Source organism: Camelus dromedarius, chromosome 17, assembly GCF_036321535.1.
Source record: "Camelus dromedarius isolate mCamDro1 chromosome 17, mCamDro1.pat, whole genome shotgun sequence".
Classification (NCBI taxonomy): Eukaryota; Metazoa; Chordata; class Mammalia; order Artiodactyla; family Camelidae; genus Camelus; species Camelus dromedarius.
In genome coordinates, this window is record NC_087452.1 from 31,045,118 (window position 1) to 31,060,415 (window position 15,298).

The 15,298-nt window shown below is 36.5% G+C and overlaps 1 protein-coding gene and 1 pseudogene across 3 annotated transcripts in view; one reads left to right on the plus strand and one right to left on the minus strand.

Moving 5' to 3' along the window:
- DCP1A (decapping mRNA 1A) overlaps positions 1 to 15,298 on the plus strand; it is a 50,206-nt gene that overhangs the window by 16,770 nt on the left and 18,138 nt on the right. For 2 of the 3 annotated variants that reach the window (XM_010985029.3, XM_010985036.3), the window contains exons 4-5: positions 7,804 to 7,870; positions 13,406 to 13,544. In XM_010985029.3, coding sequence (XP_010983331.3) covers positions 7,804 to 7,870; positions 13,406 to 13,544 — 206 coding nt within the window. Of the gene's footprint in view, positions 1 to 7,803; positions 7,871 to 13,289; positions 13,545 to 15,298 lie in introns of all 3 variants that reach the window. The other variant, XM_064496432.1, reaches the window with a different exon arrangement.
- On the minus strand, positions 6,345 to 6,464 carry LOC116158389 (U6 spliceosomal RNA; annotated as a pseudogene).

The following is a 15,298-nucleotide window of genomic DNA, read 5'->3' on the forward strand; positions in this document are numbered from 1 at the left end:
TTTGAGTGTGAGTTCTCTTGAGGGAAAAATACTTAGCTTTGGTTTGGAGACAAGGTCCTCCATGGTTTTAGCTATCTGGTAAACTTGTCTGTCTTTCCTCACCAGTGACAGTGACAGGCTCAGTGGCAGCTCCCTGGCCCTCCTTGCCAGTTGCATGGACTGAGCGTTTGATATGTTGGCAGACAGAGCTGATTCTTGGATGCGTGTCTGAACCTCTACAGGTCTGCTTTTGGCAGAATCGAGTGTGACTCTTATCCTTTACCCATTAAGCTATCATTATGGCTTCCTTATCTTTATTTCTTCTGCAACATGCCTTTGAAAGTGTTTGGCTCTTTTTTAGCAGTTTACTTGATAATGTACAAGAGTGGAAAGCATGTGTCTTATTTCTAAATTATACTGTGTTTCTTCAAAGGAGCAGGACATGGGGGCTTAAGTAAAGATTTGTCAAAATAAGTTGATAGGTCTGACGGGTTTATTTTGATTATCAATGTGGAATTCTTTCCTAAGATTTGGCTTGCAAATCCCATATGAAAACATACCTAAATAACCTCTGTTTAGCTCCCTAGAAATGTTGTGTCCTCTCTGAGCCTGGTGTATTGCATATCATCATTTTTCTCATTCCTATAAGTTGTATGAGGTGTCCATTAGAGAAAAATTGGAATCTTTTGGTTTTGGTCTCTTACGTTTTGTGTGTTCTTTAGCCAAGGTTGGAAGAAGCATACTTACAGAAAGGTAGTTGTATGTAATTGCCATATATGGAGTCTTTTCAGAGCCCCAATCTGATACACTCTAAGTTGGAGCAATCCTTAGCTGCTAGAAACATTAACTAAGACCCTGCAGTAGATAATGCTAAGTAATTATCTCCTCTGTAACAAAGCTTCTTCTGTGCTTCTTCCATTGGGATGTCAAAATTAAATTTAATCTGTTGACTTGTGTCCCACGTAAAATATTCCAGAATTATCCATTATTAATTGGACATTGATTCTGTTTGAAGTATTGGTAGTGTTCTGAAGTTCTGTGAACAGAAGAGGGGCTATAAAAATGGATTCTGAACACAGGGGACTATTAGCAGTGTGCTGAAGACTCAGAGAACAGAAGCAAGCATGAGCTGCTTCATGGTAGTACATGCGGTCACCTGTAGGACACATGGCCAGACGTGGGGTCAGAAAAACCCCCTTGTGAACAGGATAGAGAAAAATATCCATGTTTTTGATCTTCATTGATTAAAATGAAGTCATTTACTCACTCTGTATATCAATAATGTTTTAACTCTACAGTGACAATAGAAAAAGCCAATTAAACTTTTATTTCCATTGAAAAGGAAACTTTTAAAGTTGTGATTGGCCATAGTGTCTCCTGAGGAATATAATGACCTTAATTCAGGGTGAGACAAAAGAAATTCACCCTTAGGATTTTTCTTAATAATAAAAGGTTTTTACCCCAGCATGAAACTCTAGTTTGGATTAGTCAGGGGACCTAAACACTCAAAATAAATCTTCAAATTGAATTTTAAAAAATCACCATTAAAATAGCTTTTAGTGTACCCTGGAAACTATAAGACATTAATCAAAGAAATTGAGGAAGACAAATAAATGGAAATATTCTCAATGCTTATGGATTACAAGAATTAATATTGTTAAAATGTCCATACTACCCAAAACAATCTACAGGTTTAGTGCAATCCCTATCAAAATTCCAATGGCATTTTTCACAGAAATAGTACAAACAATTCTAATATTTGTATGAAACCACAAATACCCTGAAGAGCCAAAGCAATTCAGAGAAATAGCAAAGCTGGAGGTATTAACACTCCTTGATTGCAAACTATATTTTAAAGCTATAGTAATTAAAACAGTGTGGTATTGGCATAAAAACAGACACATAGATCAATGGAACAGGATAGAGAACCCACAAATAACATACACATATGTGGCCAATTAATTTACAACAAGGAAACCAAGAAAAGATAATGGAGAAAGGACAGTCTCTTCAATAAATTGTATTGGGAGAACTGGACAGCCATGTGTAAAAGAATGAAGCTGGACCACTGTCTTACTCCATGCACAAAAATTAACTCCAAATGGACTAAAGACTTGAATATAAGACCTGAAACCATACAACTCCTAGAGAAAAACAGTCAGTAAGCTTTTTGACATTAGTCTTGATCATGACTTTTTTGATTTGACACCAAAAATAAAAGTAGTAAAGGGAAAAATAAACAAGTGGGAATATATCAAACTACAGAGTTTCTACACAGCAAAGGAGATCGTCAGCAAAATGAAAAGGTAACCTGTTGAGTGGGAGAAAATATTTGTAAATCATACCTTTGATAATATCTGACAACTTCTCAATAGCAAAAGAACAAAAATTCAAGAAAAATGGGCAGAGGATCTCAGTAGACATTTTTCCAAAGAGGACATATAGATGGCCAACAGGTAAATTAAAGGATGCTTAATATAGCTAATTGTCAGGGAAATGCAAATCAAAAGCACAATGTGATATTACTTCATATCTGTTAGAGTAGCTAATATCAAAAGACAAGAAATATTAAGTGTTGTCAAGGATGTGGAGAGAAGGGAATCTTTGTGCACTATTGGTGGGGATGTAAATTGGTGCAGCCACTATGGAAAAGAGTATGGAGGTTCCTCAAAAAATTGAAATTAGAACTACCATATGATCCAGCAATTCTACTTTCTGGGTATTTATTTGAAGAAAATAAAAACACTAATTCAAAAAGATTTGTGCACCCCCATGTTCACTGGAGCATTATTTACAATAGCTAAGACATGGAAGCAACCTAAATGTCCATTGATGGATGAATGGATAAAGAGTGTGTGTGTGAATATTATTCAGCCATTTAAAAAAAAATGGAATCCTTCCACTTGAATGGACTTTGAGGGCATCATGCTAAGCACAATAAGTCAGACAGGAGAAAAAAAATACTATATGATCTCACTTATATGTGGAATCTTCAAAAAAAAAAAAAGAATAGAGCTCATAGATGTAGGGAACAAATTGGTGGTTGCCTGAGATGGGGAGGCAAAAAGGTGAAATCGGTGGGTAGGTGAAGGAGGTACAAATTTCCAGTTATAAAATGAATGTCATGGGGATGTGTAGTGTACAGCATGATGACTGTGGTTAATAATACTGCAGTGTATATTTGGAAGTAGCTAAGAGGGTGAATCTTGAAAGTTCTCACCACATAAATCTTCTTTGTGATTATAATATGGTGATGGATTTTAAGTGGGCTTATTGTGGTGACTATTTTGTAATATACACAGATATCAAATCATTACTCTATACACCTGAAACTAATATAATGTTATATCATTTATACCTCAATTTTTTTTAAAAAAAAAAAGCTTTTATTAACAGTGGCTTTCTAAATTAATGTATACTGGTAGTATAAATGTATATTAATATGTATTGATGGAATTTAAATTGTAATTATAAAAAGGGGATTTTTAATTCATTTGAAATTTCTTGTGCTTGCATTTGTATTTTCTACATTCTGTCATTATTTTGGTGTATAATTTTTAACTTCTTCAATTATTTATACTTTATGTGTTGCTTTAGCCTTCAAACATAATTGAAGGTTACTAACTTCTTGTTTCTACCAAAATATTTTATGTTATTTCAACTAATGAGGCATTGGGTATGTAGTGGCAGGATTACTGGCCTAGGAATGAGAAGGCTGAGTTCTAGTTCTTCTCATAAGACTGTTTTTCTCTGGTTTTGTTAATTAATAAGTCTCAGTTTTCCCATCCTTTCAAATAAAAATACATAATAAGACTTCTGATCCAAACAAAATGGCATAGGTTTTTCTTCCCTTGCTTCTCCCCTGCTAAGTACAATTATAAAAACCAGAAATAACATAAGAGCCAATCAGGAAAACTCTGAAAGGTAGAAAGAAGACTGGCTCAGGACCCAGAACTAGCAGAACACAGCAGCAGGTTGTCTTACAGCCCTCCCACCCAGCAGAGGATGGGGACCCAGGCCTGGAGTTTCTTGACCTCCAACATAGCAACAGAAGGTATCCCAGCTAGGCTCATTCCTCTCCTAGACCGAATGGGAATCCTGCCGACAACACCGGGTGAGCCCAGCAAGATTGGCAGGAAGGAGTGGAAGTCCTACTGACAGTAATGACCACTGGGGTAGTATCTTCCCTCCTTTTCCATGAACGGGAGGTGGGAGTAGGGGAGGAATCACATCACAACTAGCCTTGCCTGGGAAACACTCTTCATTTTTGAGGGTCAGATCCTTCCTTCCCCACTGAAGGCACACCTGGTGACCTAGCCATGGGAAATTCCTCCCATTCCTTCAGGCAACACTGACTGAGAGCCTACTAAATTCCCCCTTGAAGAAATTAGAAAAAGAAGAGCAAATAAACTCAAAGCTTACAGAAGTAAGGAAAGAACAAAGATGAGAGCAGAAATCAATGACATTAATAAGAGTATGAAAATAGAGAAAAAATTAATGAGACAAAAAGTTGTCTCATTGTCTCAAAAGTTCTTTGAAAAAGTCACTAAAGTTGATAAACCTTTAATAAAGACTAACAGAAGTAAAAAGACGGCACACATTACTAGTATCAGGAATGAAATAATGGATATTGTTACCCGAAAACTGGGTTCACCTCTTGGTGGGTATTGAGCCAAAAGACACAACCAAGCCAAAGACTGGAGAGAAGGAAGATTAGGAGAAGGAAGGATTTATTATTACTTGCAGCAAGTAAGGAGAATACCAGGGCTCTTTCCAAAAGCTGGGTCTCCCCAGCAGCAAAATTTGGGAAATTTTAAGGTAAGGATACATGCATATTCATGATGGGGCTTGGGCAGTCAACAGAGTCCAAGCTTTTAGTTGATTGAAGTCATGAGGGTCAGAAAGGGTCAACATCATCATCCCTTAGGTTCCAGTCGATTTGGTGGTTGAGTGCTTCAGGCTAATCTTTTCATTGAAACAGAATTGGGAGGCTTTACAACTGATATATTGTCTTTCCTGTTACTTCTCTTGCCTGATAAGAGTTTGTTTCTGCATTCTTTTATTCTCTTAGGGTCATTAATAACTGAGACCTCTTCAAGGGCAAGCATTGTGGCCAGGCTTAGATCACAAAATGGCTTAGGCCAAAAATGGCTTCTCTTCTGTCAAGAAGCTTGGTTCTCTTTCTCTGGGAACCCTCTACTCTATCTACTTACAATGTTACTATATGTCTTCTGTAGTAAGAGAATGCTATGAACAACTTTACACTCATCAGCTTGACAGCTTAGAAGAAATAGACCAATTCCTTGAAAACAACAAACTAAAATTCAACCAAAATAAGATAGATAACACGATTAATCCTGTAGCCATGAAAGGAATTGAATTCATAATTTTAAAGCTCCCAAAAAAGGAATCTCCAGGCCCATATGGGTTTTACTGGAGAATTCAAAGAATTAACATGAATTTTAACACAGTTTCTTCTGGAAAACAGAAAAGGAGAGAACTCTTCTCAACTGATTCTGTAAAGCCAGTATTTACTCTAATACCCAAACAAGACAGTACAAAGAACTACAAACTAGTATCTCATGAACTTAGATGAAAAAAAATCCTTAACCAGATATTAGCAAAGCCAACAACATATAGAAAAGAAATATAAATTATGCCTTAAATGGACTTTATTCCATATCTGCAAAGCTGGTTCAGTATTAAAAATCAATCGGTATAATCCACCATTTTATAAGTGAAAGGCTGAATGTTTTCCCTCTAAGACTGAAAACAAGCTGTACTTTTGGGCATTTAACCCAGAGAAATGAGAACTTAGGTTCACAAAAACCTGTACGTGAACATTTATAGCATCTTTATTCATAATAGCCCAAACTGGAAACACTCCAGATGTCCTTCAGTAGATAAATGGTTAAATGAACTAATACATCCGTACCATGAAATACTTCCTCAGCAAAAAATGGGAACAAACTATTGATGCAAGCAGCAACTTAAGATGAATATCCAGAGAATTGTGTTGAGTCAGAAAAGTCAATCTCAAAAAGTTGCATCCCCTGTAATTCCATTTATATTGCGTTCTTGAATTGACAACATTATTATAGAGATGGAGCACAAATTAGTGTTTGCCAGGGGTCAGAGAGGGGGACGGGGACCAAGGGAGATGGGTGTGACTATAAAGGGGCATCAGGGATCCCTGTGGCTATGGAAATGTACTGTATCTTTTTTTTTTTCATAGTCTTTGTCTCTATAGGTTATTACAAGATGCTGAATATAGTTTCCTGTGCTATACAGTAGAAACTTGTTGTTTATCTATTTTATTTATAGTGGTTAGTATCTGCAAATCTCGAACTCCCAATTTATCCCTTAAAAAATATGGACACTTCACAAATTTTCATGTCATCCTTTCGCAGGGGCCATGCTAATCTTCTCTGTGTTTTTCCAATTGTAATACGTAGTATATGTGCTGCCAAAGTAAGCATTATACTGTATCTTAATTGTATCAGTGTCAGTAGTCTGGCCTGATATTATGTTATAGTTTTACAAAATGTTACCATTAGAGGAAACAAATTAAAGGGCACACAGGGTCTTTTTATTTTTTACAGTTGCATGTGAAGCTACATTTCAAAACTAAAAGTTTAATTTAAAAAAAAAAGCATAATTATACCTGCCCTTCCTGTGCCAGAGACTCATGGTAAGTATAGAAAGGAGTGCAGTCTAAGATGCGCTTTGAGTGTCATGGTGGGTGCACATGGTACCAATGAGCCATGCCTATCCATATATCTGTTTTGATGTATATACTCAGTATTATAATCTGCCTTATCCAGAAACTATTTACAGTGGTTTTTATGTATAGTTATCTTTAATAATAACACTCATCTATCCATTCACGAGTGTTTTGGGGGGCTATCTATGGTGATCTCCATATTGGGAATAAAAGATTGGTGAAGTGTTACACAGAGCTCAGCCTTGGCACTTCCATTTCACGTGTGATTAGGGTTCATCATAGGATGAGTCTGGAGCTTGTATTTGTTTTTAAAGCTTTGTTTTTACTGTAATATAGTATCAATTTTATACTTTTAAGTTTCAAGAGACTCGTAAAAATTCTGATGTTTGGTTTTAAAACTTGGTTTTCAACGATTAAGTCATTTTTTCCCCCATATTTGACTATCAATTTGGAAGTTACCTTAAAATTGTTGACTGAAGAAAAACACACAACCCAAAGGTTGCAGGTTAAGTTTTGTTCAGGGACCTTACTGGGGACTGTAGCACAAGAGACAGCCTCTCAGCTCTGAAGAACTGTTCTAAAAAGGTAAAGGAGGAGCAATGATATATAGAAGTTTTTTTACTGAAACATCAAAAGATGATCACAAAAAAACAAACATCTCAAGTATGGGAAGATTTAGGAGTCTAGGCTCATTGAAATTATTCCTTAGATATGCAACTATCTAAGGCCAGTATCCAGAGCATGGAATGTTTCCTGTTTGTCTCTATCCTGAATTTGTCTTATAGTGCATTTTACACTTTAGTGGCATCTTAAGTTCAATGAGATCTGGTAATGATGTCTGAAACCAACTGTTCTTACAGTTTTCATCTGAAAATTTTACCTGTCCTAAATGTATTAATAATTTTATTATTATTAAACAGTTTGGGGGGAGGATTTTGGGGGGGTTGTGTTTTTTTGTTTGTTTTGTTTTGTTTTGTTTGAGGAACTGTTAACAGTTTGAGGATCTGATGGTAAATTCTGTGATATATAATATATTACTTACATATACCCAAATACTGAAACCTCATTTCCCCTTATCTTGTTTTCCTTTGTTTTTCAAGTGTCAATATACAGTATCTGGTTTTACGACAAGAATGACTGTCACCGCATAGCCAAACTCATGGCAGAGTAAGTATTTCTATTACTCCATAGATTTAACTAATTATATATGGGAGATGAAAAAGACTCCCCCCCCCTTTTTTTTTTGTTACTAGAGTCTACTAACTCATGTATTTTCCCTCAATTTCCTATTTATTGACAAAAATTTGAAAAAGAAAAGCTTAAAGAAATCTAAAATTATCTATAATCCTACTAATACCAGTATTGTCATTTTTGTCTGTTTCATTCTAGTCTTTTTCTTTGCATGTACTTTGGTTGAGGTGTGTGATTATTTCTTACATCCAGAAAGAAAAATGCACATAAAAGCTGTGAGTTAATTTTTATTCAGTGACCTTACTATAACCTGGGAGACAGCCTCTCAGATAGCTCTGAGGAACTACTGCTCCCAAGAGGTAAGGAAGGAGCCAGGATACACATGAACTTTTTTGATGAGAAAAACACCTAGTCAAACATCAAAAGATTACTGCTAACAATAAAGGACAGATATCTCAAGTTAATGATTTTAGTGCTTTGCTTTGAAGATGCAGGGATCTGAGGTCATTGAAATCATTCCTTTATGCATCTTAATTATCTAAGGGCCAGTATATCCAAAGCACAGAATGTTTCCTATTTTTATGCATAATGAATTCCTCTCAGGGTGTATTGTCAGTGGGCAACTGCAGTGGCCAATGGCTTGATCCTTGTAGAATTGGAATTGATGGGCAACACTTTTTTCTTTGCACTTACAAAAAAGGATCATACTGTACATCCTACTTTTCATGTCAACAGCATTTTTCCAGGGCATTATATAGTCTTCTCTAGTATTTATAATGACTACATTGTATCCAATCCTACAGACAGATCGTAACTTAACCAGAACCTTACTGTTAAACATATGGTTAGGGCCATGGAGCTGCCTAGCTCCAGAGGGTATCCTGTACATCCAGTGCACAGCCTAACTACCACATGCAGTGCGTCTGACTTGGGTTCTTTTCAGATTTCCACCAGAGCAGGTGGAGCTGTGTTTAGTGGCTCATCTCACACAAATCCATGACTGCTTTCTTTAAGTGAACTTTTTTTTTTGTCCCCAGGTGTTTTTTTTTTAACATTTTTTTTTATTGAGTTATAGTCATTTTACAATATGGTGTCAAATTCCAGTGTAGAGCACAATTTTTCAGTTATACATGAACATGCATATATTCATTGTCACATTTTTTTCCGCTGTGAGCTACCACGAGATCTTGTATATAGATCCCTGTGCTATACAGTATTATCTCGTAAGTGAACTTATTTTTGATACAGATTCTACGTTTAGTAATCCCCAATCATCTAATGGATTATATTCCAATTGAGTTTTTCTAAATCAGAATCTTGAAATTTGGAAAGTTAATTGTCATTGGATTGATGTTCTAAGGGATGGTTCAGGTTCATTGTCCTTTCTCAGAGTGGCCCACAGAAGCGCCCATCCCCATCTCCCACCCCTGTGGCTTATCTGTATTGCTGGTACTGCCAGTCTGCAGTCCAGTTTCTGGGAGCCCAGGCCACTTATATGCTAGAGGGGCCCTGAGGTGCTACAATGGGCAGTGAATTCTGGTGCACTTATGTTTCCTTTGTAGTTTTTGCCTGAATCACCTCAGAAATGCGGACCTCTCTTCCCCTTCTGTCAAATCAAGATTCCCTTTGCTTACAAGGTTTTTACCTACATGTTGGGAGAAAACAGTCTTTTTTTTTTTTTTTTTCTAACAGTGTAATTTTTAACTAGTTCCTACGGAAGTGTAAATAAATGATTAGGCCCCAAATCTCAGTTCCAGGTATTTTTGCATTTTAAAACATGTGTACATGACTACAACCAAGTTTTAGTCCAGGACTGCTCGTATGTCTCAGTTGGATGTTCATCAGCCTCCTGCTTTGTTTGCTCACTGGCAGGCCAGATTTATTACTGTGTGCACCCGGAGGACATTGTTCCATGTGAATTTGTATTGTTCATTTGAAAATATATTGGCTCTCTAGAACCAGACTTTCTTTTTAGAAGGTTTCTCTAAAAAAGATAAAAATTACTTCTTTACAAAGACATTTATTTGCTGACTGCTTTTTTGAAAGTGATAGCAGAGGCAGCTTACTTCTGATTACACAGATTACTTCTGAAGACACAGATTTGTTGAATCTTGGTTATCCTGAAATCCAGAATATTTTTCTTAAATATCTAAACTTTGGAGTATATTAATATATAGACTTTCTCCTGCAGATTGAGAGCTTTTGGAACCCAAATGAGAAAATATGGTAACAGCTATTCACAGGAAACTATTTTGAGCTTTTTTCTCTATCAGGACAGGTGGTATACCCCTATGGCAAGGCTTCAGATAGTAAATGAAGCAGAAATCTGAAGACCTATGTGAAAATATTGTATTGAACCTAGAAATAGGATGAGAAATTAGAAACAGGAAGCAGAGAGGAAAAAGAAGGGCATTCAGGATTCCTTCACTAGAAATGCTCAAAAAAGAGACATTTGCTTAAGCTTTTAGCTTGTATTACTAGAAGCAGGGGTGGTATTGAAAGTGATTAACAAATGCCCTGTGTAAGTGTTGATAGTGAGTTTTCAAGTGTCTGGCCTATTTATGGCAGAAGAGAATACCTAATATGTTAACATTAACTTTGTGATAAATGACATTCTGGTCACCAAAGATAAAAACGTGTACTTTATCTTTCTTTGCTCTAACTTTGCCTGCATACAGCTTCTGTTTGCTACATATTTCAGAATATTACCTCTGTTAACCTGAAATACAGGCAGAATTGTTTTTGGCACATTGTGTGTCTAAATGAATGTGCCTGTCATTGCCCATTCTATTAAATTTAGTTCTTCCCATCACTGTTTTGACAGCTGCAATAAAATAAAAATTCTCCAAATAAAAAATCGATTTATTCCAAAAGATATTAATAAGAACTGAGAAGCTATATAGGAGAACAGGCAAACTTCTAGACCTGTACTTTATCTAAATTTGGAAATTCTCTTTGATCAGTGGCAAAGTTGAAAATCCACTAAACTTGGAAAATGTTGACTCTCCTAAAAGAGGAAATTCAGTCTGCCAGAAACTTATTTTAACAAGAACTTATTTGAATGTTTGCCTATACATAGACTATAAAATTTGGAGAACTCATGGAAGTGAGCTTTATTCCTGATCTTACAGAAGTCTTAGGGGCATATTTAGGGATTCAAGAGGAAGGAAGAGAGGCAAGATTACTCTTCACAGGGTGTGAATTGGAAGAGGCCTTAAAGTCCAAGCCTGGCTCATGCTATGGTCCCTTCCACACCACCCAGTTTCTGCTTTCAGCAGTGGTGAGGTTTTTAAGGTGACCTTTTCCTGAGTGAATAGCGGTGATTATTAGAAATGTTTTTCTTTTAAACCAAAATCACAGATCCAGTCCAGGTCAGGGGAGAGGTGAATACCAACATGGGCAAGCCAGGCAGTATGGCAGGTGTTGAGTAGAAACAGGCTATGTGACCCATCCTTGATGAAGGTGGATGCAGGTTGATGTGGCCTGTAACTGAACATTAAATAATAAGCTATTTTAATAGTACTCTTTTTTCCTAATTATTAAAGGGGAGTGCCTGTTAATTATGGAAAATGAAGAGAAGTACAAAAAAAGAAAGTGAAATTGCTTGTAATCTACCATCAAAAGATAACCAGTGTATATCTCTCCAATCTTCTTTTCCTTTGCAGCAGGCCTCACGGTCGTCACATACAATATTTCTTTCCCAAGAGTTGACTACCAGTATGAACAGAAAAGAAGCAATATTTATTGTAATCGGTCTGGTCCTCGTATCACATGCTAGTCTTCGTTGAGTCTGCCATTAAGTCCATGATTCTACATTTGTTTTAGAAATAATAATTCTACTAAGAACTGTAAGACTAAACAGAGAAACGATGCCATTATCTTAAAGCAGCATTTTCCAAATATGAATCCTGCTTCAAGAGAAGATTCTATGGTCAAATAAATTTGGGGAAATCTAGAAACCTATCCTTAGAGAATCATAATACATTTTAGCATGTTAAAAACTCAGAATGATTTTGCTGTTTAAAAAAAAAAAACTGTTTACTATTGTTTAACCTAGTGTTTTCAAATAAAAGAACCATCCCACACACACTGATGGGAGTTCCTGGACAGGCTGTTTTAAAGCAGTGAGCCCACACTGGGTGGCCTGTTCTTGTCCCGTTCCTCTTATTCCCTAAGAACAAACCTTTTACTACTGAATTATTTTATTGCCTGTCATCATCACTGTCTGGAAAGTTCTCAGTTAATTATCAAGTTGTGACTGTGCCCATAATATCCTGTGGTAGGTAGGCCTCTTCATTACAGTTGGGATTGAAACCTAAATGGATCTTTAAAAGAAAAAAAGATTAATTGCCTTATTAAAGTTAATTGTTTTTATTTCAAGCGTAAAGAAAAGTATAAGAAACAAGAAAATATCCATGTACTCACCACCTAGCTTTCAGTTTCTCACATTTTGCTACAACTGCTTCAGCTCTTTTATGCTGGGGAGAGAGGATGTTCCTAAGAAATGAAACCCCTCAGATAGATTTGAAGGCCCCAGCCCTCAACTGTGCTTGCTTCATATGTTTTCAAGTGCAGAATTTAGCTTCAGCAGCACCAGTCAGAATAAAGAGCATTGCCACAATCACGCTGACCTCAGCCACCCACTTAGTGATTTTTAAGGCAAGATCAAGGGAAATCTTTAGTTTGCTTGCAGTGCTATCATTAACTTTTTTTATTATTATTAAAGTATAGTTGATTTACAGTGTTGTGTTAGTTTCAGGTACACAGCAAAGTGATTCAGATATACATATACATATGTACATATCTGGGTTTTTTTTATTCTTTTCCATTATAGTTTATTACAAGATATTGAATAGTTCCCTGTGCTCTGCAGTAGATCGTTACCTATTTTATGTATGGTGGTGTGCATCTCTTAATCTCAGTTTATCCCTCCCCCCACTTACCCTTGGTAAGTTTGTTTTCTGTGTCTGTGTTTGTGTTTCGTAAATAAGTTCATTTGTACTATTTTTTAGATTTCATTAACTTTTGAAGACTCACCAAGACCTCCATTTTTTCTTTCTCCTTGTGCCAGCCCAATATTGATACCCACTTTCCACAGAGGTTGTTCAGCTGTGCAGCCCTCTTTTATCTCGGTGGCATTGTCTATTTCAAATTTTTTTCCCAGTTAGTTTGACTGGTTTTGAGATACTTTTGAAAAAGAGAGAGAGAGAGAGATGATGATGATATAATTTAGTAGAGTTTTTAAGGTACCTACTTCTGCCAACTCTGGAAAGAAATTTGGAATTTTGGGCCTTCTGATAGTGAAATATATTGTTATTGTTGTGAATGAGATGGTGAAATAGTTAGTCATCTATTCCTGGGATGAGATAACCAAGCATTGTGTTTTGTATTGCAGAGACGGTGTTATCATTTGGCATTCTTCCTGTAGCCTTGGAAGATGGACACCAAAAGATTTCTTAGGTCAGATTGTGTTGAAAGTGGTCTTTTTAACACCTGGTTCTCCTCCTCTAGTGTGGTAGAAGAGGAGACAAGGCGGTCCCAGCAAGCAGCTCGGGATAAGCAGAGTCCCAGCCAGGCCAACGGCTGCAGTGACCATAGGCCCATCGACATCCTGGAGATGCTGAGCAGAGCCAAGGATGAGTATGAGAGGGTGAGAATGCATGCTGACTGGGAGGACCAGAAGGGAGGAGGAGACCTGCAGGGGCTTTGTGGACTTGGGGAGCCAGCTCCAGGGCCAGCAGAAATAAGTAGTTTAAAAAGAAATAAGTATATGTACCTTATAGTTTTAAGCCTAAAAGATAGGGAAAGAGATTTTCATACCTTAGAAAATTTAGAATGTTCTTTTTCTATTTCTGTAAAATTACTATGGGAGAAAATGATTTTGGACTGCAGGAGTTAGTTCTGGAAAAGTTTCACGCCTCTTCTTCCCCGCTGTAGGCTCTGCTAGGTCTTAGAAATGTTTGTAGTCTTTGAAAAGTACTCTAATAATTTGCACCCTGTAATACTAAAGCATATATCTACAGTCTGTTGTTGGTGTTGGATGCACAGCCTTCATTTAAGCATCATTTGGAATTTTACCCAAATGAGAGGCTTTTCTAGAATTCTTTTTTTTTTCTTTCTGTTTTGTATTTTAATTTAAAGTTAACTGATAACATCTCTCCCCAAAGTTGAATAAAATGGAAGTTGTGATGCATTCATTAATTTATTCAATACATATTTATGAACTGTCCGCTACGTGCCAAGCTTCTCCTCAGTGGTCTTCAAACCTTGTGGCTTTGGAACTGTCCTGGCTTTTCATTTGACATCAGCCCTTCAAAGCTTCACTGAAGTGGGAGTGAAGGTTTCCACTGCTGCAATTTGTTTCTGCATAATTATCATTTTCATTTTACTCTTTACTAACATTGGTAGTTAAGCTTTTCTTGTTTAAGCCTCACCACACCCAGTGTTCAAGGAGCAAGGTGTATTAATTAGTATTAATTTCCTCTTAAGATAAGTTACTTGAAATGGAATTGGTAGATCAAAAGATTTTGACATTTTTAAGATTTTTACCAAATATTGCAGAATTATCTTCCAGAAAGTTTGTTTGTGATTGTCCGTTTCCCTCAATCCTTATAAACACTGGTTACTCTCATTAACAAACAAACACACAAAAAAAGCCTTCCAAGAATGGCCCTGCAAAACTGTAAGAAAATATTTGAAGTTCTGGAAACCTTTTTTTGATTGGTTGGTTGGGTTTTTTGGGGGAGTGTGGTAATTGAGTTGGTTTATGTATTTGTTTATTTATTTATTTAATGGAGGTACTGGGAGTTGAACCCAGGACCTCATGCCCACTAAGCATGTGCTCTCCACTGAGATATACCATCCCCCACTGGAAACCATTTAAAGTACAACCCATCTTCTAGCTCCTGTTGAATTAAGTATTGCAAACTCCAATGTCCTCAAAACCATGTGGGCCTTGATGGTGCCCACAGTGGGCCAGGGTGGAATTGACTCGAATGGAGAGCCTGCCCCCTGTGTCACTGGGTCAGTTGTAGCTCAGTTCCAGCCAGTTATTACCAAATGGGTTGGTGTTGCCAAATTATCCAGCTTCTCTCTGAAAATGACAAGCAGGGATTTTTATATGAAAATTCTCATTTTTTAAATTTTTCCTAAACATGTACACCTTCCATTTTAAGAACAGTGTTTTGAGTTTATATTTTCTCTAATATAATTCAGTTACAAACATTCCTCATAAGGTATTGATACTGGTTGATGATTATGTTTCACAAAGAGGTATGTTAAAAGATAAGATGTTTCATAAGCTTTCATAGACGATTTCACTCCTATTTAAATGGGGAATGTTAAATAAATAATATTCTAATACAAGGATTAACTTATTTGAATAGGAAAAAATGCCTGTTATCC